General features: G+C 27.9%; 1 protein-coding gene and 1 long non-coding RNA gene across 5 annotated transcripts in view; one reads left to right on the top strand and one right to left on the bottom strand.

The window, feature by feature from the left end:
* Positions 1–25465, top strand: part of LOC122498828 (regulator of G-protein signaling 7) — a 71093-nt gene that overhangs the window by 21954 nt on the left and 23674 nt on the right. For 3 of the 4 annotated variants that reach the window (XM_043606777.1, XM_043606796.1, XM_043606787.1), the window contains exons 4-6: positions 1724–1774; positions 2133–2300; positions 25197–25420. In XM_043606777.1, the coding sequence (XP_043462712.1) occupies positions 1724–1774; positions 2133–2300; positions 25197–25420 (443 nt within the window). The remainder of the gene's footprint in view (positions 1–1723; positions 1775–2132; positions 2301–25196; positions 25421–25465) is intronic. The other variant, XM_043606804.1, reaches the window with a different exon arrangement.
* Positions 1705–24408, bottom strand: LOC122498863. Its single transcript, XR_006301265.1, has 3 exons — positions 24232–24408; positions 2122–2274; positions 1705–1790 (listed from the first exon to the last, which is right to left on the bottom strand). It is a non-coding gene; the product is annotated as an uncharacterized LOC122498863 (long non-coding RNA).

Here is a 25465-nt window from a genome sequence, read left to right as displayed (position 1 = left end):
ACGCGTGGTTACCCAACCTTACGTACCCCTTTCACTTGATCGACTCGACCTCTACAATTATTAACAGTTAACTTAAACGTTTAGCAGCAAAATGTCTTTTCAGTTTTCAAAAAACCCTTTTTTGCGGGGAATGACTTTCAGCTGAAAAGTACCTATACTTACCGATTTTCTAATGCCCACCTTCTTGATAAATGACGTTTAGCAGCAAAGTGTTTTTTCTCTTTTTTTCCCCTTTTTAGCAGCAGCTTGTTATTTACCGTTTTTCTGAGAGGCGCATGATTATTCCCCAAATGTCATTTGACCGAACAAATTGTCATTTTTACGAATCGTTATTGTTCCGAAATGTCATGTTTGTGCATAGAGTTATTAGAATAGAGTGCGCAAGCGACCAAAATGTTTCTTAGGCGCATAGACGGAGACAGCCATACGAAAAGAAGATTTAAAATTAAAATAAAACATTTATAATATTTAAAACAATTTTTCATGCGATCTTTTAGACAAAAACCTAACCAAAAACTTTCATTCTTGCACATGCGCCAATAAACAAGGTAAGAAAAGGGGTCTACTTTCATGCTTTTGTCTCTTTCTATGCGCCTAAGAATGCCTCTCACGGTAAAAGGTATAACTCGCGCACTCTATTCTAATAACTCTATGTGTTTGTGAATCGACATTTTTACGAAATGTCATTTTTGTGAATCGACATTTTTACGAAATGTCATTTTTGTGAATCGACATTTTTATGAAATGTCATTTTTGTGAATCGACATTTTTACGAATTGTCACTTTTGCGAAAAGTTATTTTTTCGAATTGTCATTTATGAAAACTGCCATTTTTTCGAATTGTCATTTTTACGAAATGTCACTTTTACGAATTGTCACTTTTGCGAAAATTCATTTTTTCAAAAGTGACAATTCGTAAAAATGTAGATTCGCAAAAATGACATTTCGAAAAAATGGCAGTTCGCATAATTGACAATTCGCAAATATGACTATCCGCAAAAGTGACAATTCGTAAATATAGCGATTCACAAAAGTGTAGAGCTGTGCAAAATAATTCGAACCGAACTATTCGAATTTTCGATATTCGAGTTAGCTTAGTTCGAATGTCTAATATTCGACATTCGAGTTACTACAAAATTCGAACCGAACCGAGTTTTGTTCGGTTTTGGAACGCTAAAATGTCCAATTCTAAAATTCGACATTTCAATCGCCTAGTTCGAGTCAGTCCAGTTCGAATGTCGAAAAACCGACATTCGAGTTAGCCTAGTTCGAATGTTAGCCTAATTCGATTATAGGAGATTCAAATGTCGAATTTTCGACATTCGACATTTCGGCGCTCCAAAACCGAACAAAACTCGGTTCGAATCGAATTTTGCACAGCTCTACAAAAGTGACATTTCGGAACAATAACGATTCATAAAAATGACAATTCGTTAAAATGATATTTCTCAAAAATGACTTTTCGCAAAAGTGGCAATTCGTAAAAATAGCGATTCGCAAAAGTGCCATTTCGTTAAAATAACAGTTCAAATAAATGCAATTCGGTAAAATGACAGTTCGGTCAAATGACATTTGGGGAATAATCATGCGTCTCTTTTTCTGATTCTTACTTTTTTATCTACTATGTAAGGTTCAATTAAAAATTAAGTACTAATAAATATTCGAATCCATCTACCATTATGTTAATGTTTATTAAATTAATTCTCTTTCTCTTCTACATTAGGAACAGACTTAATAATCTGGATGATGAAGAACATGGACATCGATGATCAAGGTACGTTTTGAATATTCTGAAAAATAACATTTAATTTAATTTTTAAAGACATTAAAAAGAAATATAAAAATTGTTGAAAATTAATGAATTTCAAAAATTTTAAATAATATAATTAAAAAATATTCAACTTGAATTTCAAAAAGAAAAACAAACAAAAAATAGAAAATAAAACAGTAAATAAAAAAAATTGACTTTATTAAATGACGGTGTTAATAAAAAGTGAGAGAGAAGTGTTATTAACTTTATGTGTCGAAATGAGCGTTAATTAGTGAGAAATTTCTTAAATTGAAATAAATTGGCGTGTTAATAATTGGATAATGTATCATTTAAATAACTGTGTACACTACTGGTATGTCAGAAATTTTTACAGAGGCCCTCCACGTTGCGCATCTTATGGCCTCCCATGGATACTTTTTTCCCATCGACGATCACTGTCTCACAGTCAAAAACGACAACACGTTTTATAGATTCCAAACACCTTATTTCTGGCCATCGAATTGCTGGGAACCGGAAAACACAGATTATGGTAAATATGCTTTTATTAATAACTATATTTTTTTTAGAACAAATTAAAATAATAAAACTTTTTTAATTCAGTGAAAAAATTCCCGGTTTGACATAAAATTCCTGATGGCTTATTCCCGCTTTGTAGATACCCTGTTTATCTTAAATAAATTTTTAGAAAAGTTTCGGTGCTGTGTGAGTTTAAACCAATTTTGGTTAATTCATGTTTCTCTTGTCTATTACTGATAAATATTATTTTATTGGTTAAATATATTTACAATAAACTACAAAAATGTGACAGTTAAACTTAAACAAACACTTAATATCATACAGTGCAAAACACACGCTTTTTGATCTACTGACGCGACGCCATAACACTTATAACAGCTTAAACAGCTGGGAAGATCGACGCATGCGCGTATAAGATTATATGAGTATATATTTGAGGCATTCCATTTCATTGCCAATTTAAGGCAATTTTTAAATAAATATTTCTCCTATTTAGATAAACCAATTGAATTTTTTTACTAGCAGTTTTGAAAGATAAATTCTCGAATTTTATGATAGTAAAAAGCTTTTTTTTTAAAATAACGTAATTCTATAGAAAATTTGATTTGAAGGTTAAACTTCTAAATATCTCAAAACACGTTATATTCGATTTTGATAAAGTTGATGTCAAAATAAAGCATAAATATTCTATTTTTATTCCTGTAAAAATTATCTTGGACTTTTCAGTGGATTTTGAGAAATTAATTAAAATCCACAATCGTTTCAGAGGTTAAAATTTGTATAAATTGAGAACCATTTATTAAATAGAGTGGCCCGTTTAACTTACAGCAAGTGCGCCAGCAGGGGCTAGTTAAATCGCAGTGTTACAACTTACACGCGGTGTGGCGGCCGAAACGTGCCGGATACCTTTGCTATGAAAAACGTTTTTTTGGAAAATTAAAAATACAGAAAAATATAGTTAAACTTTATTAATCTATCTCAAAGTACTCTCATTTTAAGTCCGCACTTGAGACCTACAATTTAAAAAAAATTCAACCCAAAAGCTCTTCATGATATCGAGATATTTATGAAAATGTAATGTTTACACACACACACATACGGAATAGTCTACGTTAAAAGGAAATCTTGGATTCTATTCACATTTGCAGCAGTCTAAGGGAATCAGTGATATAGACTGTCGTAGCCTTTACAACAGGACTATTGTAAAATAAGGTGACTGGCTGCCTTGCCTTCTTATTACTTCCTCATAGAGGAAGTATTGTAATACCAAAATTTTTCGAGTTCGATTTTTTGACATATCTTTATGTTATTTGACCTCAGGAGTTCAAAAATGAGATTTTTAAAAAATATCATTCCGTATGTGTGTGTGTAAACATCACATTTTCATAAATATCTCAAAATCATGAAGAGCTTTTGGGTTGAATTTTTTTTTAAATTGTAGATCTCACCTGCGGACATAAAGTGAGAGTACTTTCTGATATATTAATAAATTTTAACTAAATTTTTTTTTGATTTTTAATTTTGCAAAAAAACGTTTTTTGCCCATAACTTTAAAAAAATGTTAGGACACCTATAAATGTTTTTCCATAATTTTGTAGAGTTTTTTAGACGCATCTTTTGAGCCCTAATTGAACATTTTTCGTCCATATTGAACGGAGATATTAAACTTTTAAAAATAAAAATTTTTGGATAATAAGACTTTTTTGAAAAATTTTGTTAAAAAATGTAGAAATAACTTTTAAATTATCGTTACCAACTTGTAGAGCATTAAAAAACGCTTCGATTGACCTATTTTTGAACCTAATTCGATAATAAATTTTGAAATTATTGGTATTTTAAAATCAAAAATTGTGGAAAATGACATTTTCTCACCTTTTTTGTTTGAAAATTCTTGTTTAACTATTAAACTATTATAACTATCTTGTAGGGTATTTAAAAATACATTGATTGACCCAAAATTCAATCACTTTTACCATATTTATAAAAAGTTATTCATATATTTCTATTATTTTTATCTCTATGAGGAAGCAAAGTGTTAAGGGGACATTCCAGTTCAAAATGTAAAAAAAATCTATTTTTTTTGTTTTTATTTTCGGATTTCTTACAAGGAAAAAAAGAAATTAGCTGCAGCAGTAAACAGATGTTTCCTGTGAAATCTTTGAAAATTAGCTACCACAGCTAAGAAGTTTGCAGTGGCAGCGAACATGTTAGCTGTGACAGCAAACATTAGTAAAAATTTATGCGAGTTTGCTGTCATAGCGAACTTGTTTGATCTCACAGCGAACTTGTTCGCTGTCCCTATTTCAACGAACAAGGTTTGCTGTGGCAGCAAAATGTTCGCTGCCACAGCAAACCCTTTCTATGCGTGTATAGTGTCAAGAATACTCTCCTAAAATATTATTGCAAAATTCGAAGTAAAACAAAAGTTATACATCCTTATTCTTCGCCATGTCAAAGATGTTTATGCGCGGATAAGCAATCGAATGATTTAAATGTTTTCTCATTTGCATTTTTTAAAAAAGACCAACAAAAATGTATTTTGTGTTGCTGATCACAAATTAGATATCAAATTTTCAAAATTCAAAATGGTGGATCCAATATGGCTAAAATTTACTAAAAATGGTTGCAATGACCGGAAATAAGGGGACTTTTAGCATAATATACTACAGAATTAGATAAATTTACAAAAGAAATAGATAAATTTGCTACTTGAAATAGCAAGTTTTAATATTTTGTGTAAGAGTTGTAAATGTAGCGAAAATTGATTATAGTTTTCTCTAATTTAATTAGACAAAATCTGACAAATGGAAACATTTTCCACTAAAACCTACTATCCACTGTAGTAATTTTTGGTGAGCAAGTGTGGCTAGCGAGTTCAGTCATATGGCATGGCGCCTGCATTTCTATTGGTTGCTAACTTTGTCAATCTCCGTAAATGAGCCGATGCCATCCGATCATTGACAGTGACTATGTTTCGCGTATGTAAAATAAATTTGGATATTATCTACAATAATTCAATATAAAGTGAAACGTAGGTCGTTCGTTATCTCAGAAATTGACCATTATAAATTAATAAATTTTGCATTTATTCCTGTCCCAAGAACTATGTCTTATAATAAGTTGTTAAAAGTAAACTGCTTTCTCGTAAGTGCTGTAAATTTTCATCATTCAATATATGGGTGATTCTACAAACGAAGGACGAAAATCAAGAAAATTTGGACACAACATTTTTTTCTCATTTAAGGTCTGAAAAGTATTTTAACTTCAAGTTAATGGTACTAATAAAGACATCCATAAGTGGCCAGACAAAATATTAAATTTTACAAAAGTTATGGTTATTTATAAACAATTTATCCAGAGAATTAAAATCGTGTCAAGAAAATTCACATTAACATACAAATTAATGAATGGATTTTTATAAAATTGGTTACTCGAGGGTTTACGGGGTTGCTGATTAAGAATCCAATGTCAGTTTTTCAAAATTCAAAATGGCGGATCCAATATGGCGGACGACTTTTGAAAAAACTGATCGTATTCGTCTAAAAATCGTTACCCGGGGGTTTTTGAGGTCGCTGATTAAGAATCTAATTAAATGAATTTTAAAAAAATTGTTCGATTTTTATTAAATTTGATTTTGTAAAATATATTTAAACGTTAAATAAGTTATTAACCTAGAGGAAAAGTTAGAACTAACAATTTACAAGTTACCACCATTTTTGCAACTTTTGAATCAGATAGTTCAAGATTATTTAAAATACGGAATACTTGATGCATACGGAAATTTCCGAGGACTGAAAAGAAATCAAGTACCCGAAAAAATCGAATACTAAATACTTTGAGTACACCTCTAGTTTTTAACGTTGAGTTTAATTTTGAATTTACTTTTTTTATTAATTTATTTTTATTTAATTTATTTAAGTAATTAATAATTAATAATAATAATAAATTGTAATTAATTAATTAATTATGATTATTAAAAATTATTTAAAATTTATTTATTTATTTTTATACATGTATGAACTATAAATATAGTAGTAAAACTAAAAAACATAATTAAATTGTTTAAACAAATTGTAAAAACAATGGTTAATTTGAAAAAAGTTGACCTCGGATTGGTAATAAGCGAAATAGAAAATCACCGAGTAACGATTTTCAGACGAATATGTTAAGTTTCTCCAAAATCGTCGGCCATATTGGATCCGCCATTTTGAATTGAAAAATTTTAAAAACTGACATTAGGTTCTTAATCAGCAACCCCGAAAACTCCCAAGTAACGATTTTTACGAGGATCAATGAAAGTCATCGGTTTAATTAATTTTGGTTGTAATTTAATTAATACCCAGCAAACACGTTATATAAGTATTCTATAACAGTGAGGTTACAGTGTTATAGAACATTTGTTCCTAACTAGTTATAGATCTGTGATAGAACCTGATTGTAACAGAGTTCTAGAACATAGTTACAAGTTAGTTACAGAATAGTTCTGTATTATGCTTATGTCACAGTTCTATCACAATGTGATGTAAGAGTTACATAACTTTAATGTCGCAAATTTTCTGTAACTGTTGTTCCAACCTTGTTCTATAACTGTGTATGAACATTGTTGTGTAATTGGTCTAAACATCTGTTGCAATGCAGTTCTGTAATATACAGTTTAACATTGTCCGAACAATGTTAAACTCTTCTAACAAATTTGGTGTAGTTCATATTATTTTTAATATAATATAATATAATTCGTAATAATTTATAAAAAATACCTATATGGGTGATTCTTCATTAAGTGGTCACTTTTGCTTCCCCTCTGTTTCCTATTTAATAACTTGAAAAATTGTTATCTAATCTACTTCAAACTTTTGCATAATTAATCTTCAATATGTTTTTTAGTAATATCATAATCGAAAAAATTTTTTTAATTAAAACAAAAGTTGTAATTCAATTGCAAATGTTCAAAAAATGCACATTTGTCGTTTCTCCACACATGAATCATGAAGTTTAATATGTTTTATTTTGCACAAACTTTATTTTAAACGTTTTTTTATTTATTCTATTCGAAAGTTCATCTCAAAAACTAAGTTTTAGTGTGTCGTTTTCTAATTTCCATTAAAAAATCTGTGTAAAAATATTTTTTTAATATTTTCCCCAATCTTTTTTTATTTAGAACTGGAGTTTACAATTTCATTGATTTTCATTAATTTTATTCCCTTTTTTAGTGCGATTTTATTTGCCATTAATATTATTAAGTTAATAAGTTGTATTTATGTTAAATTTGCAAAAAGAAATATAATTTTTAGATTTAAAACTACAAAAGTTACTATTATTTTATAGCGTATTTTAATGGTATGTAACTCCATACCCGACAAAATTGCCGAATTCTAAATGTATAAAAAAAATAAAAATAATAGTGATTTAGAGTAAGCAAATCTCTTTAATAATCTGGAAAAATTGTTTATTTTTATGAATTTTTACGGTTTCAATGAATTTTTTTCTTTGATTTGTAAACTCCAGTTCCTGTAAACTCCAGTTCCTAATTTCGTTTCGCGTAATGGAAGTGTTTTGTTTTCTTGAATAAATATTATTAACCTCGATTAACCTGTATCAAAACAAGTAATTTCAATAACAGGTATGAGTAAAAATATTATTTATTTATTAAAGCAGTTTAAAGTAATTATTTGCTTATTTACACTATTTATAATTATTCACAGTCGTAAATTAACTTTTTCAAATAAATTATTTAACCTTTAAATTACAAATTTTTAAAATGTTTGTATATAAAACTAAAGAAAGAATTAAACTCAAATATCTATAAAATAATCATTTTCAAGCTTTATTAAAAAGATCTAAATAAAAAATTTCCAAAAAATTTAATTAAAAAAGAAAATTTTAACATATTCAAAAGTTACCACTTTGTGGAGAATCACTCATATAGTAATTATTGACAACAAATTGCTTTCTTATTTCTTTTATACTACTATCAGTAGCATTTTTTACTCTATCTTTAAATTTTCTTCAGTTTTATTATTCTTCTAGTGACTATTTAAACAATATTATTATGTATAAAAGTCTCATAAATGTTTTAAAGGTGCATGTAATGTAATCGAGAATGTAATTATTCGTTAATTGTTTGACATTATTATTATTCGTAATAGCAAATTTTTTTGATAAATTAATTTCACAAAGAATTTTGTAAAATCTATTTATATTTAAATGAAAAATTATAGAATATAAATTTGTTATAAAAATGTAGAAATTTCATTAATTAAGCTTAAATTTATTGCTTTAATCTTTCATTTAAAAAGTAATTTTTAAGCCTTTCCTTATGCTTGTAACTTTGAAAATTTACATTTTTCAATTAACATTATTAAATATAATGTATATTATACATAACATAATTATACTATTGTTGCAAATACAGTATCCTTTTTCAAGTTACAAAGCACATTTTCATAGTTCCTTCGTTATATATGTAAATTCTAAACTTCCTTTCATGAGCCTCCGTGGCGCAGTTGGTAGAGCGTTTGATTTATAATCCACTCCTAGCTGCGTCTTGCGTTCGAGACCTCGTGGTTGTAAATATTTAAATAAATAGCAAAACAAATTTTCTTCGACATGTATAAATATTCCGGGTATGTATGACATGCGAGAACAGCGTGAAATATTTTTTTAATTTTAATTAAAATATTTTTTAATGACAGATATGAGTAACAGAAATTTGTAACTGTTCTAGAACTGTGACAAGTATCTTCGTCACCATGTTACAGATCTGTTACTTAACTGTGACAACCTTCTGACTACGACATTTTGCGTACCCAGTGAGTCCCCTGTGAGTCACCAGTTACATCACATGTTCTTCAATTATTTGTCACAGTTCTGTAACAGTGTTTGCTGGGATAATTGTTTATAACAAATTACGGATGGTCTATTTGTTTCTATAAGCACAATTTCACAAATCATAGAATTGTAAAAGTAAGTTCAAGTGTCTAATAATAAAGAACTACTTTGATTTTAGTGGGCTAAACTTTATTCATATAAAAAAATACTTATTCCATTTGTTTGTTTATGTCAATATAATTATTTATGCGAAATGAAAATTGAAAATTCAGTTATAGCAATTTCTTGCAAATTTAATTAGGATTATTTTAAGACCAGAAAATCGAACAATAGTTGAAAATTGTTAGTTTTACGCTATTTTTAGTGATATAGTATACATCCTATCTCAAAAGTGCCAGACGAATGAGAACCAGACGAATGAGAATTTGGCATTTTTTGTTTAAAAAAATAGAAAAATAACATTAAATGAAAAAATCCTTCAGTACTATCTTATAGAGAATAATAATCTACAAAACATAAGTCTATAGAATAACCAAAAAATAAAATATTTTTTTAAAAAATGTATGCCAGACGAATGAGAATTTATCTGGTCACAACACAATCTCCGTCACAAATTGAGAAATCTTGGTTAATATATTAGAAGATTCAATAAAACCCGATTGGTATCACATTTAGTTTAGTTTGATTAACAACTACAATGAACAGTCACTTCATCAGAATGTTGATTTTTAATAATTTTTACATTTTTTGCACTGCCAGACGAATGATAAAAAATTCAGGGGACAAACTTCGCAAAGATATTTTATAAATAAGATATAGAGAAACTTCATAATTATTTTCATATTAGCAATCTACAACTATTCAAAATTACTAATTCAGTATGAAATTTCCGCAAAACATTTGAAAAGTGATATTTATTCTCAATATGAACTGTCATTCTCCCAAAGGGACATGCCAGACGAATGAGAATTTAGCACTATAATGTGTATTTTTTGCAAAAGCATATTTTTTTTCATCGGTTTTTTTTCTGTGCCATAATAGAAACCATTAAGATTTACAATTTCCATTAAAAGTAAAATTATTCTTTCCAAAATTAATATACAAAACATGCTTTAGACATCAAAATTCCCTCTTTTGTAGAATCACCCATATAAGGAAACAAATTAGTGAAATTCGTTGTCGTGCATGCAGTTGTGTATTAGTGTATTAATTAACCGCGTCTATACATATAAGTGAAATAAACATGTGTGTGTCTTCAAATATTTATCCAACAAATATATAAGTGTGTGTGTGTGTCTTTGTATGTAAAAATCCTTCCAGTTTGTCTCCATTAGTCAAGAATTGACGGGATACCGGCGATAAAAATCCGTATTTTTTCTTTCACTCTTTCTTTCTGCATTGACAAACGACTATAGTAATTTTACGTACACAATACTTATGAGTTTACTACAGTTGTTTGGAACTATTGGACGAAATAGTAAGAAACTTTGCTAATTTGGTGAACATTTGTCGGATTAGTGACTTAGTGTAGAAAATAGTAAAAAATACAAAAAGTCCCCTTATTTCCGGTGGTTGCAATGTGAAAATAGTAAATTCTAGTGTGATTTTATACAAAAATTAGTAATCTCGGTCTCTCCGTGTATAGTCATTGCGTACCATGATGTACCATAATTTTAATAGGTCGAGTCCACAATTTGTTTCATTGCATCTGGCAACAATTTTTCAACTACATCCCCTTAGTAGAGTTAAAAGTATAATAAAAAGAACTACTTTTTAGTTTGTCTGACTACTTTTGATACTTATTTTAACTGTTTTATGTAGTTAAAAATTATTAATTAAATTAATGTAATTTTATAGTTAACTTTGTAACTGCAGGTATGTTACAGAAAGTAGTAGATTCTATATACTACTTAAAGTAGTTCGATAGACTAATTTTGTAGTAGTTTTTACTTCTTCTAGGAGTTCAATAATTTTCCATGTAATTTATGTTTTATAGATTTTTATAGAAGATTGTCAACTGTGAAAAGTTGTAAATGCAACTACTTTAAGTAGTAAAATTAACTACAGTTATCAGTTGAACTGTGTCAGGAATGCCCTTAAGTATTAAGCAAGTCATCGTAGCGGGCGAGCGTGGTTAGGTGGTTAGGTTATCGGTTTACGAATGTTAGAAAATTAGAAAAATTTAGAAAAAAAGTCGAGCGTTCAACTCCCGACGTTTAGAGATTTTTCTCCGTTAGGTATATAGAAATTAAATATGTAAGGTATAGATAAACAAAAGTAAGTATGGGAAAATATAAAAAAATAGAACTCAATAATATTTATAATAAATAATTTTATTTTACTATTTTAAGTAGTTGTCTTTATTACTGAGTTATCTTTGTAGGGTAATGTCACCTTGAGTGGACCGCCTAAGCTTTTTTTCTAAAAAATTATTTATGAAAGCAAATTAATTGGAGGTTTCTATTCCAAGCTTTAGTTTAGATCCCTAGAAAAGTGTTTATACACAGAAAAAAAAGTTCATTGAATCAAGTAAATGCATTTTCTTGACCTGATTTATTTGAAACAAACCCATATTTTCTTATTGGAAGAAATTTATTTTCTTGTGTCAAGTAATTTTGAGCATTGATCAAAGTTATTGAAATAAGAAAATATGGGTTTGACATAAGTAAATATCTTACTGTTTCAAACGAACTGTTTTACATGCGCCAAGTCTCGAAAAAGTATTGAATCAAGAATATCATGTTCTCACGTCAAGTAATTTACCTTGAGTCATTTGGTATCTTGAGTAAAATAATTTTTTTATTTCCTTTAAAGCAACTATTTATTTCATCCAACACCCATAGTCTTGAGCCAAGAAAATGGAAAGATTAATACAAGTTAATAATTGTTTCAACTCAATTAAAAATTATTTTGTTTCAAAGAAATATTAATTAATCTAAGCATTTGTTTTACTTGAAGCATTTCTATATTCTCATGTTTCAAAATCATTAATTTCTTGCGAGAATGTTATATTCTCTGGAATGAAATATTTTATTTATTCAATTCAATTAACTGTAAGATCTTGAATTAAATCATTCTTTTGTTTCCTTTAAACAAGTTTTTACTTAATTCAACGCTCATATAATCCTGATTCAAGAAAATACGAAGGTTAATATAAGTAAATATTTGTTTCAAGTTGATTAAAAATTATATTCAATTAATCCCATATTCATTTGAAGAAAGAAATTCATTTTCTTGTGTCAAGTAATTATTAGCATTGAACAGAATTCTTGAATTAACAATTTAGTATTTGGCAGAACTCAATATGTAATTATTTCAACCAAATATTTTACTTTTCCGAAGTACCAAAAAGTATTGAATCTAGAATATCATGTTCTTAAGCGAAATAATAAAGTATTGTGTGGAGAATTCATGTTTCTTGAATCGAATCATTTTATTTATTTGCTTTGAAACTTTTTTTTACTTAACACAATGCCGGTGTTCTTGATCCAAGAAAATATTTTTCTTCAAATGTATATGCAACTTAATTATCAGTTTTTGAAAACTGTCCATTGAGGCTAGGATGGCATAGTGGTAGCGTGACGGCTTCTGGTGCGTGCAACCCGAGTTCAATTCCTCCGACCGTGGAAAATTTTCTCTCAAGGTACATTTGTTGTATTTGTGTTAAGTAATAATTAAATGTAAATATATATGTAAGATAACAATTATTTAATTATTTAAATAAAAAATATAAATGTTAATTAATTAAATAATAAAAATGTTTGACCTAAGTATTAGAAAAGATGGGATGGAGGTTAGGGGGGGGGGGTAATTTAAGTAAATAATTTACTTGTATTGAGAAAGTATTTTTTTGATTGAAATCTATAAATTTTCTCAAATCAAGAAAAAATTTTCTTGATTTGATACATAAATGATTTTGAATTAATATATTCTGCATTTCTTACATGCTACTTAATTTCTTGATCGAATTCCATATTTTCTTGGAAAATAAAATAATTCAATTATCTATACATATATATTCTTAGAACAAGAAAATATTTTATTCATTTAATACATTTTATATTTCGTACAAGTCGATTAACTTCTTGGTCGAATTCCATATTTTCTTGGATCAAGAATATCTGTTCTTCTCACAAAATAAATGTTTTCTTCATTTAAATCTTGAATTACTTGAACGAACGTTACAAAAAATTGAATGAATCAAATAAAATAATTCAATTAACTATATATATTCTTAGAACAAGAAAATATTTTATTCATTTAATACATTTCATACTTCGTATAAGAAGACTAACTTCTTGGTCGAATTCCATATTTTCTTGGATCAAGAATATATGTTCTTCTCCCAAATATCCTATGTCAAGAAAATCGTTTTCTTGAATCAATACTTTAATAGTCTTGGCCGTATTCAATCCCACGATTTGCTTCAACCAAGAAAAATTTTCTTGGTTCAATACTTTTTTTTTCAGTGTACCATAATAGCTTTGATTTTTTTTTATTTGGAAAAAACAATTAACTTTTTAAAAAAAGCTAATTTTTAAGGAATGAAAAAAGTATAACCTTGAGTGGACCACTCCTAAAAAATTGTAAAAGTTATTCTAAATTCTGTAATGTATTGAATGTTTCTGATATATTGAAACAAAATTTATGCTTATGCAGCTTTAGACCATGTATGTGTCGCAATTTTTACAAGTGAAACCATTTTTAATAATTTTGGCACATATCACATCAATATCACAAAAAAATTAATAAAGAACATAAAACATAGTTTCAAACCAATTCATTGTCAATTTATTTCCATAAAAATGGTAAACTGACATTAAAAATATAAAAAAAAACAGCCAGTCCACTTATGGTTATAAACAGTGGTCCACTCATGGTGACATGCAACTTTTTATGGCAGCCACCACAATTTTTTTGAGTCAAAATTATCACTTAATTAAATTAAGACAATCAATTTCAATGTCCAAAGTAGTAGGAAAAAAATAAGTTACCTTTTAAAACTTAAATTTTACACTACTTTTACACTTCGGAATCACTTTACTCATTGTAAGAGCGACTTCTTTTTTGGTTTGTGTTCTTAAAAATGCGTTACATCAAACGATAACGTATATGATTATCGTGGAACTTAATTTCTTACGGTTTCTAGGTGCGGTGCTGCTATTCGCACAATTTATTTCACGTTTCAGCTGTCAGATAACTTAAAAGCTTAGGCGGTCCACTCAAGGTGACATTACCCTAACTTTAACTACAAATCAGCAGTTAATTTTACTGCAAAACTGTCATTGGTTTCTATTTAACCCTTTAACGACGAGATGTGCTACTTTTCAACATGAAATTCAATCTCTTACAATTAGTAGAAAAAAGCCATAAAAGTTTTTAAAAGTCCATACCCTACTATTTTTGGGGTCGCTCTTTCGAATGGTGTGGTCAAAATTTTCAAAAAATGATATTTAACCCTTCTTTTTTCAAAAATACTAAAAAAAGTCAAGTTTTTTTAATGTAATTTTTTTCAAAAGAATTTTTTTCTGTGTCTTAACGCTTTTCAAATAGAACAAAAAGTATCAAAAACGTGTTCCCGATAGTTGTACTTGAAAAATATTCATTTCTTAATTTTATTTTTTTCGATTTTGAATTTAAAATGGCGCTTGAAGGACAAAAATTTTTTCTTATTTTACGTAAGATGACAAACTTTTTCAAAATTGCTCAAATCTGATTGAAATTTGTTGCTCAGGGGTTTTCGTGGTCGCTGATTACGAATTTGAAGTCTGATTTCAAAAATTCAAAATGGCGGATCCAATATGGCGGACGAAATACAAAAATTGTTCAGATTTGCTTGAAACTCGTTACTCGGGGGTTATCGGGGTCGCTGGTTACGAATCTGATGTCAGTTTTTCAAAATTCAAAATGGCGGATCTAATATGGCGGACGAAATACAAAAATTGTTCAGATTTGCTTGAATCTTGTTACTCGGGGGTTTTTGGGGTAGCTGATTACGAATTTGATATCAGATTTTCAAAATTCAAAATGGCGGATCCAATATGACAGATGACTTTTTTAAGAATTAATCGGATTCGCTTGAAATTTGTTACTCTGCGGTTTTTGGGTTCGATAATGACGAATCTGACGTTAGATTAAAACAATTCAATATGCCGGATCCAGAATGGCGGACGAATTTTTCAAAATATCTCAAACCTGATTGAAACACGTTACTCGTGGGTTTTTGGAGTTGCTGGTTGCGAATCCGATGTTAGTTTTTCAAAATTCAAAATGGTGGAATCGATAAGGCAGACGAGGTGTAAAAAATATCCTTACCAATTCTTATAGCTATTTTATACCAAGCATTTTGAATTTTTAAAAACGAACATCGGATTCGCAATCAGTGGACCCGAAAACCCTAGAGTAACAAAATTCAAGTGAATCCGACTAATTTTTTAATTTCGTCTGCCATATTCGTTCCGCCATTTTGAATTTTGAAAAACTAACATCGATTTTCTCGTACCATAGATCACTTTAAAATTATCCTGTCACATATTGTGAAATATAGATAAGTTGATACTGGTAGAGTCAGAGCAAAAAGAGTATAATAATTCCGCCATTTTGAATTTTTGGAATGTGACTTCATATTCGTAATCAGCCACCCTAAAAATACCACACTAACAAATTTCAAGCAAACCTGAGTAAATTAAAAAAATTAGTCTTTCATTATACTTTGGCCACTTTGAATTTGTTGAATCTAACGTACGATTCATCATTATCGGACCCAAAAACCGCAGAGTAACAAATTTCAAGCGAATCCAATCAATTTTTAAAAAAGTCATCTGTCGTATTGGATCCGCCATTTTGAATTTTGAAAATCTGATATCAAATTCGTAATCAGCTACCCCAAAAACCCCCGAGTAACAAGATTCAAGCAAATCTGAACAATTTTTGTATTTCGTCCGCCATATTGGATCCGCCATTTTGAATTTTGGCAAATGGACATCAGATTCGTAATCAGCGACCACGAAAACCCCTGAGCAACAAATTTCAATCAGATTTGAGCAATTTTGAAAAAGTTTGTCATCTTACGTAAAATAAGAAAAAATTTTTGTCCTTCAAGCGCCATTTTAAATTCAAAATCGAAAAAAATAAAATTTAGAAATGAATATTTTTCAAGTACAACTATCGGGAACACGTTTTAGATACTTTTTGTTCTATTTGAAAAGCGTTAAGACACAGAAAAAAATTCTTTTGAAAAAAATTACATTAAAAAAACTTGACTTTTTTTAGTATTTTTGAAAAAAGAAGGGTTAAATATCATTTTTTGAAAATTTTGACCACACCATTCGAAAGAGCGACCCCAAAAATAGTAGGGTATGGACTTTTAAAAACTTTTATGGCTTTTTTCTACTAATTGTAAGAGATTGAATTTCATGTTGAAAAGTAGCACATCTCGTCGTTAAAGGGTTAACTAAGAAAAGTAGTTAATGCAACTGTATAACCACTTCATTCAACTACATGTCTAATAATTAATGTAAGTCATTTGACATAATATACATTTTAATAAATTTTATTTTGTCCTAAAATTCATTTGTCATAAATTTCATTTGACATAAATTTCACTTGACATAAATTTCATTTGATATAATTCTCATTTAACATAAATTTCATTTAACATAATTCTCATTTGTCATAAAAATCATTTGACGCATAAATTAGATTTGACATAAAAGTCATTCAACAAAATTCCCATTTGACATAAAAATCATTTTACACAGATTACATTTTACATAAAAATATCGGCGAGAATTTTAAAAGTAACCAATTAGATATTATCAACAACATTGTGATTCGACAATTTTGAAATTCGCGCCTACATTTTCATGTAAAATGAAATTTGTGTAAAATGATTTTTATGTCAAATGAGAATTATGTGTAATAATGACTTATCCGTCAAATGAAATTTATATCAAGTGAACTTTATGTCAAATTTGAGAATTATGTTAAATGGGATTTATACCAAATGAAATAAGTAAATTTTATGTCAAATGAGAATTATGTTAAATGACATTTATGCCAAATGAAATTTATATCAATTTAATTTTATGTTGAATAATAATTATGTTAAATGATATTTACGTCAAATGAAATTTATGTCAAACAAGTTTTATGTCGAATGATATTTATGTCAAATGGATTTTGTGTCAAATAAAATTTACGTTAAATGAATTTTATGTCAAAGTCATTTATGTTAAATGATTTTTTTGTCAAAAGAAATGTATGTTACATAATTTTTATGTCAAATGGAAATTAAGTTATCTGAGTTTTATGTAACATAATATTTCTGTTCAATGAATTCTATGACAAATGATATTTATGTTAAATGGTTTTTGTGTGCAATGTATGACAAATAATGTTAATATTATGTGGATTTTACGTTAAGGTACTACTACACTTTAGAAGGCTCTGAAAAGACCAAATTTAAAAAATTTTTTTCTTAGATCTTTTATTATAAATATTTAAAAAACTTTTTTGCCTATATTAGTACATATTTGAAGAATAAAAATAATGGTTTGTTTTTAATTTTTATTTAATATCATAATCTGCAGACAGCATTCAGATCGAAACTCCAAAAAGTTAGTTGTCCAATTGCGGACAGTTTATCTCAAGATTGACAAATCGGAAACAAAAAATCCAAATTGCTTTTTAAAAAGGAAGGTGTCTTGCATAGAAATCTACCACCAATAATGAAAAATCGACTAAAATAAAAAAATAGCAGATGTTTCAATAATTATTGTCAAAATACACTATGTTTTTCAGTATTTTTCTAGTCTGCAAAAATGTTTTTTTAAACATTTTTTGACCATTTTCTGGTAAATTCTCACACAGGACATGCTAACAAACAAAACGAGTTATCATTTATTAAAATCGGTTCAGTAGATTCAGAGATAAACTGTCCGCAATTTGAGAAAACGTTATTTTGAGATAAACGCGTTTAAACTTATATGTATCGTTAGAGGCCATCCATAAATTACCTAAAATTCTTTTGCAAATTGAAACCCCAACATTTTTTTTATTTCAGACACTGTTACATACATTAGCACCAATGTTTCTAGTGGTCGTAACAAAAAGCTGGACCCCACCATCCCCTTAAAGACTTACTTAATTTGTCAATGGCTTTTTACATTAATTGAATATTTTTTGAAAAATTTACTTTTATTTTTTACAATTGGTTATAAATACTTTAGGAGGTGTTTTCTGAAGTCATAAGGAGTTAAAAAATACAATAAAAAAAAATAAAATTTTTTTAAATTCTAAAGTGTAGTAGTACCTTAAGGTCATGTTATTCAGTGGTCACGTGTTCCCATAGTGAAGTATATGGAGCACGTGACCACTGAATAACATGACCTTAAGTAGTTTTATATCAAATAACTATTTGGTCAAAAAAGATTTCGGGAATAAGCATGCTCCTCCCCATATATATATATATAAAATAATTTCAATTATTTAACAGAAATTCTCATATTGGTTACTTAATCTCGAACTGTCAAGTTATGAAATAATAAAAATTTACAAAAAGTAGTTAAACATTAATGGTTACCCAGGGCTGGATTTACTTGACGGGGGGCCCAAGGTAACTCTGGTGGGGGCCCCCATGTAAGGAAAGGGTTTTTCAAAAATTTACCAAGATTAAAATTTTAAGTAAAGTATAGTTTATATTTGAATTAAGCGCGCTACTTAAATTTCTAAACACTTAAAATTATTTTGCAAAAGACTGTTTAAAAAATTTTTTTTTTACATTTTTTGTAAAAAATATTTTAGATTGTGGGGGTCTTTATGCCGTTGGGGCCCATAGGCAGTTGCCTAGTTTGCCTCTGTATAAATCCGGCCCTGCGGTTACCTAATCTCAAACCGTCACGTAATAGGATAGTTATAAATATGTACATTCAATGCTAGATATACAAAAATTGTTTTCAACCCTTCAAGGTACAGATTATAATTGTTTATTCAACAAATTTTTTTTTACTTTTAATTTTCTTTTATTCCTCGCTTTGAATTTAGAATGTATTTAAATTTGTTCCGCAATTACTTTCGAACTTTTCAAAGGTGATTTTATAGCTTTTTGTACATCCCAAAGTTTGTAACCATCATTAATTATTTTTTTTTAATTGTCATAAATTCTTATTAAATGACAACAGTTATAAATTATGTTACACTGAAAAAAATTGGTTAGAATGTGCTTTTTACTCAGGCAATTTTTGCCTAAGAACAAAAGCAATACACGCAAAGCAATTGTTTCTTTAAGAAAAAGCAATTTTTATCTTAAATTAAGGCTAAAATTATCTTAGTTATGGTGAAAATTGCTTTTTTTTAAAGAAACAATTGCTTTTTTTCAGTGTAACATAATTTATAACTGTAGTCATTTAATAAGAATTTATGACAATTAAAACAAGTTGTAAATCCAGTTGTTCAATTTTCTGAGAAATGACTAAATGAAATTTTTCTTATTCAATACACTGGGTAACAAAAAAATGACCATGTCGTGTTTATTTTAAAATTTTTGTGTTTATTGAAAGTTTGGGTGTCAGTGAACAAGAAAATACCAAAAAAAATTTTTTTAATTTATTCAGACCCCTAAAAAGGGGGGTTCAATTATTAAAAAACGGTGTTTTTTGCATTTTTTAAAGACCTGTAAAAAGAAAATGGGGAGACATAAAAAGCTCTAATATGGCTTAAAAGAAAGCTCAAACCTTTATCTTTAAGATGCAAAACTGAAAAGTAATGTAAAAAATTCAGGGAACCTGTATTTACCGAGTACCCCCCTAATGTATCATACATTCTGGTAAAAATGACTGGGAATCTAAGCATATCAATTTTTCACAATCGGATTGGCTTCAAATTTGTTACTCAGGGGTTTTTGGGGTCGCTGATTACGAATCCGAAGTCAGACTTCAAAAATCCAAAATGGAGACTTTAACATGGCGGATTCAACCAAGTGTCGAGCGAATCCGAACGACTTTTAACATTTTATTCGCTATGTTGAAGCCACCATTTCGAATTTTTGAAATCTGACTTCGGATTCGTAATCAGTGATCCCAAAAACCCCTGAGTAACAAATTTGAAGCCAATCCGATTCTGAAAAATTGATATGCTTAGATTCCCAGTCATTTTTACCAGAATGTATGATACATTAGGGGGGGTAGTCGGTAAAAACAGGTTCCCTGCAATTTTTACATAACTTTTCAGTTTCGGTTCTTAAAGACAGGACTTCAAAAAATGCAAAAACACCGTTTTTTAATAATTGAACCCCCCTTTTTAGGGGTCTGAATAAATTAAAAAAATTTTTTTTGGTATTTTCTTGTTCACTGACACCCAAACTTTCAATAAACACAAAAATTTTGAAATAAACACGACATGGTCATTTTTTTGTTACCCAGTGATATATAAGTTAGTATTACCGAACGTTCCCCGACGAATTTCCTAATCTTAGATTCCTAAACGTATTTTCCTAACAACTACTTTTCCTAATAGTTAATTTTTCCTAAAACTATTTTCCTAAATCATTTTTCCGAACTCAATTTTCCTAAAGTCTTTTTTTACTAAAGTCTTTTTTTCCGAACAATATCATTTTTCCTAATATATATATTTTTTATGACGATGCGATATGGGATTTGCAATTGTTTTTTTTATTGTTTTTTCAATAACATCAAATACAAATGTCAAAATTTCAAAAATTTTTATTGTAAATTAATATTTCGAGTCTAAATTAAAAGTGTAATTTATAAATAAAATAAAAAAATTTATATTTTAAATAAAAACAATGGAGATTGGTCCTTGAATTGTGGGCAAACAATTGTTTGTGGATGGTTTTATATATTACAAAATCTAAAAAAATCTGTAAGGTTGCAAATGTTTTTGACCTTCTCGTCGAAGAAATGGAAGAAGAATTGCTTCCTATCGCGGATTACTTCGAGGAAAATTATGTCTCTAAATTTTAATAATTAATTTTAAATTATTTCCACATACAATTGTTCTCTAAATTTTAGTAATTAATTTTAAATTATTTCCACTTCATTTTTAAAATAAAATTTTTAGGAAATTAGGAAAATTTAATAACTTTAGGAATTTTTGCTTAGGAAAATTGATTTAGGAATTTCAAATTTAGGAAATTCGTTTTTAGGAAACGTTAAAATTAGGAATCTAGGATTAAGAAAATCGGTAGGACTATGTCCAAAAATTTCCGGTACGTAGGTTTATTATTTACAAAAAAAAACTAAAAAAACTGTTTTTCACGTACAAAACAAAAAATTTGGTGGAATTATAATGACGTTTTTTTATTGACATAGGAAGTTTTAAAAATTAGTAAACATTGTGATTTATTTCGCTTAGGGTGTCAACTTCAATATTCCGATGTGAAAAAGAATTTTAAATCTTACATAAATTTATTATAAACAATTTTTTTGTGAATGTCATGTGTATGTCGTAGGCAAATAGAAAAATCCGGCATTTAGCTTAATGCCTAGGCATTGGGCTAAATGCCGGCAAGTACATAAATAAATCGTGAAAAATGGTTATTTTTCTATTTGCCTGAAATCAATTAGTCATTTAGCTTATTGACTAGGCGTTAAGGAAATTGCCTAAGTAGCACCCGGCAAATAGAAAAATGAGAATATATGTGCATGTGTCACTCAACAGAAATATTAAAAAAAAATATGTCAAAATTAATTAACACAAATATTTTATTATCAATTATAATAATAATAATAATAAAATATTTAGTAAAATGATTGAAATAAAATGAAAAATATAATTCACAAAATAAAATTACTTAGACGTTTTGATTTCCAATATAATGCAATATTAATTGTGGGATAGATTCGAGTGCTTGTTTGTAAATCAGTATTTTTGTTTTTAATTGAAAATTTGAAATATACACTTAATTAATACTTAATAATAGTGTTAATTACTTTTGACATATTTTTTTTAATATTTCTGTTGAGTGACACATGCACATATATTCTCATTTTTCTATTTGCCGGGTGCTACTTAGGCAATTTCCTTAACGCCTAGTCAATAAGCTAAATGACTAATTGATTTCAGGCAAATAGAAAAATAACCATTTTTCACGATTCATTTATGTACTTGCCGGCATTTAGCCCAATGTCTAGGCATTAAGCTAAATGCCGGATTTTTCTATTTGCCTACGACATGTATACAGTGAGGGCGGCATCATTAAACCACCCGAAAAAGCAAAGAATTTTCAATTTTATTGGTAGAGTTGTCTGCTCTACTAACTAGTGAGAAAAATACTGGAAGACATGCTTTTATCACAATTGTCAAAGTGATAAACTTTAAACTGTCACTTTTGCTACGTAACCTGACATCAAAATATATTAATCTCCTGTATTAACAAATAATAACTATTTTACAACAATTTTCTATTTCTTTGAGTAGAAAATAAGGTGGTGGTTCAATGTAGATATTGTAGACACACATCCTTCAAAAATAAATAAGAAAAGTGTAACTGGTTAGAAAAAAATTAAATTGAATTATTTAATCATAATATTTTTTGTTTGCAACGTGTGTATTAACTAAAGGAGTACTTCAGTTTTAGATTGTTACAAAAACCTGATCAAAATTTGTAAAATTTAATTAGTTCTTGGACTTTATAAAAAACCTGGTTCAATGTATCTTACTCTCCCCTACATTTAATATGAATGTTATCTTAATAAACAAACAAATTTTTCGTAAAAAAGTGAATTTTTCAACATTAATTGTAATTAATTCTATAATTTTCCATATAATATATATACTTTATATACATCAATCGATTCGTCTTGATACAAAGAATAAGATTTTTGATTTATTTTTCAATAAATATAATAACATTTTATTGTACAGCAACATGCAAATTTTTGGTCTATAATTGGTTTTAATTCTATAAATTTAAATACAATATATACTTTATATATACCAATTGATCCGTCTTGGTGCAAAGAATAAGATTTTGGAAATAAATGAGTAAGATTTTCTTATACGGCAACATAATTTTGCGGAAAGAACTCATTTTTTGATAAAAATGCGAATTTTTCAGCTTTAATTGTGATTAGCTCTATAAATTCTCATACAATTTATACTTTGTATAGATCTATCGATTCGTCTTGATGCAAAGAATAAGATTTTATTATATATTAACTTCAATAACCAACTTAAAAACATTTTTAAAAAAAAAAAAATTTTTTTGAAAATTTTTCAAAGTTTATCAATCTATTTTGAGATATTTTTATGATAAATATACCTGGCAAATTTTAGCTAAATTCGTTAAAACCTCTTCGAGTTATCGTGTTCACAAAAAATGGGATCCATACACACACATACACATACATACATCCGGACAATTGTTCAATGTCTTATATATGGGCGAATCTCTGGAACTTTTAACCTTTATGTCCCTCACATTATTTTCACTTAAACAGCCTAAATATAAAAACTAACGATTTTTAAATATTTACATGTTTTTAAAAAGAAAATAAGGATTAAGATTTAACTATTGATATAAATTATTTTGTTTATTTTTTCTATGTTTTTCTTTATTAAAGTTCACAATACCATGAGTTTGCAAATGTCACTTTCACTTTTTCTAAAAGTATTTTAACTGTTTAAATAAGATTTTTTTGAAAAACACGTTTTTACTGTTATAAACTATTTAAAAATATCTTAAGAATTCCATAAACAAACTTAAAAAAAAATAAAAAGTAAAAATTATGAAAGATATAATCTTCTAAAAAGTGTCCCTCAGTTTTTGTGTCGCTGGTCAAATCAAAATGGTTTTATAAAATAAACATTTAAAAACTAAATGAAAAAATTTGAAATAAGAGGCACAATTGAATAGTAATTCAAATTTTATGTGCGTGATTTTTATTTTTATTTTGAACTATATTTTAAGCAAAATAATTGTTGGATACTTGTGATACTGGTGTAGTACGAAAAATATGTCGCTGGTCAAATCATTAATTTCTCCAAAGTTTCTTATTTAATTTGCTCCAAAATTGGGGCACATATTACTTTAGATGTATTTAAAACTGTGCATATGTTTTTATTTATTCTAATTTTTATTTAATTATTTTTTTTACGTGGATATTCAAATTGTCGCTCGTCAAATATTTCGCTTGGTCAAATCAATAGTTTTCCAATCAATCTGAAGTTTCGCATTTATTTGTTCCATGTTATTTATCGCGAAGTAACCAAAAATGTAATAAAAAGCGACAAAATAAAAGAAAATCAAAGAAAAGAAAATAAAAAGCGAGAAAAAGGAAACGCGGAATGAAAAATTTATCAACGGAAGGCACTTAAGTAATATTTATTTATTTTTTATTAAACGTTCATGAAACTGTTAGTGTTTTTTCAAGGTTATATTAAGATCCTCGATATTTCTTCAAAACAATTCAGCCAATCAAATAATTAGAAAATTTCATGTTACTAATTCAAATAATTATACGTAAAAAATTGTCATTAAATTTTTTTATTAGTTTTTTTATTAGTTGTATTAGACGTTTATTATATTTATTTTCATGTTTAATTATGTTTTTGTGATACTGAGAAATAACTTACTTAAGTGTAGGAGATAAAATGTTTACGTATATCTTGTTACAGATTTAGATAACCTAACATTATTTTCTTTCCAAAAATTTATATTTTAAAATAGAAGGCAACAAAATAATGGTTGTACAGTAATTAAAATGAAATTTATTTTGGTCAAAGATGTAAGACCAAAAATATCAAAATTGTGCACACAAAAAATTTTTTTAAAAAATTAAAATTCGAATGTTAAAGTTTCCACAGATTTGCCCATATATAACATAGTCCTATATAGAAGAAAATTTGTTTAAAGGATTTTTAAAAATTTTGTAAATTAAACGACTACAAAGCTTCTTCACGAGGAAGCAAAAAATAATTAATGATGGTTTCTTTCAATATATATTTAAAACATTTTATTTTATTTTAATTTTCTTTATTCAGGTCATAAGAAATTTTATTTGAAAATTCTTTAAATGTTTTTTTTCCTAATTATTTCGTCACTCTCAATATTTTATTTTAGCCGTCTACTTATGCAAGCGAACAATGCAGAATAAAACACGATTAGAGCTCGCTGACTATGAGGCTGAAAATCTCGCGAGGCTACAAAAAATGTTCTCCAGAAAATGGGAGTTTATTGCCATGCAAGCGGAGGCCCAGAACAAAGCCGATAAGAAAAGAGACAAATTGGAGAGGAAGGTTTTAGATAGTCAGGAGAGAGCTTTTTGGGACGTTCATCGACCAATGGTAATTGAATTTTTTTATTTAAAATTAAAGCTATTTACTTCCACC

Source organism: Leptopilina heterotoma, unplaced genomic scaffold (assembly GCF_015476425.1).
Source record: "Leptopilina heterotoma isolate Lh14 unplaced genomic scaffold, ASM1547642v1 Lhet_100, whole genome shotgun sequence".
Classification (NCBI taxonomy): Eukaryota; Metazoa; Arthropoda; class Insecta; order Hymenoptera; family Figitidae; genus Leptopilina; species Leptopilina heterotoma.
This window is presented reverse-complemented; position numbering and strand designations above follow the sequence as displayed.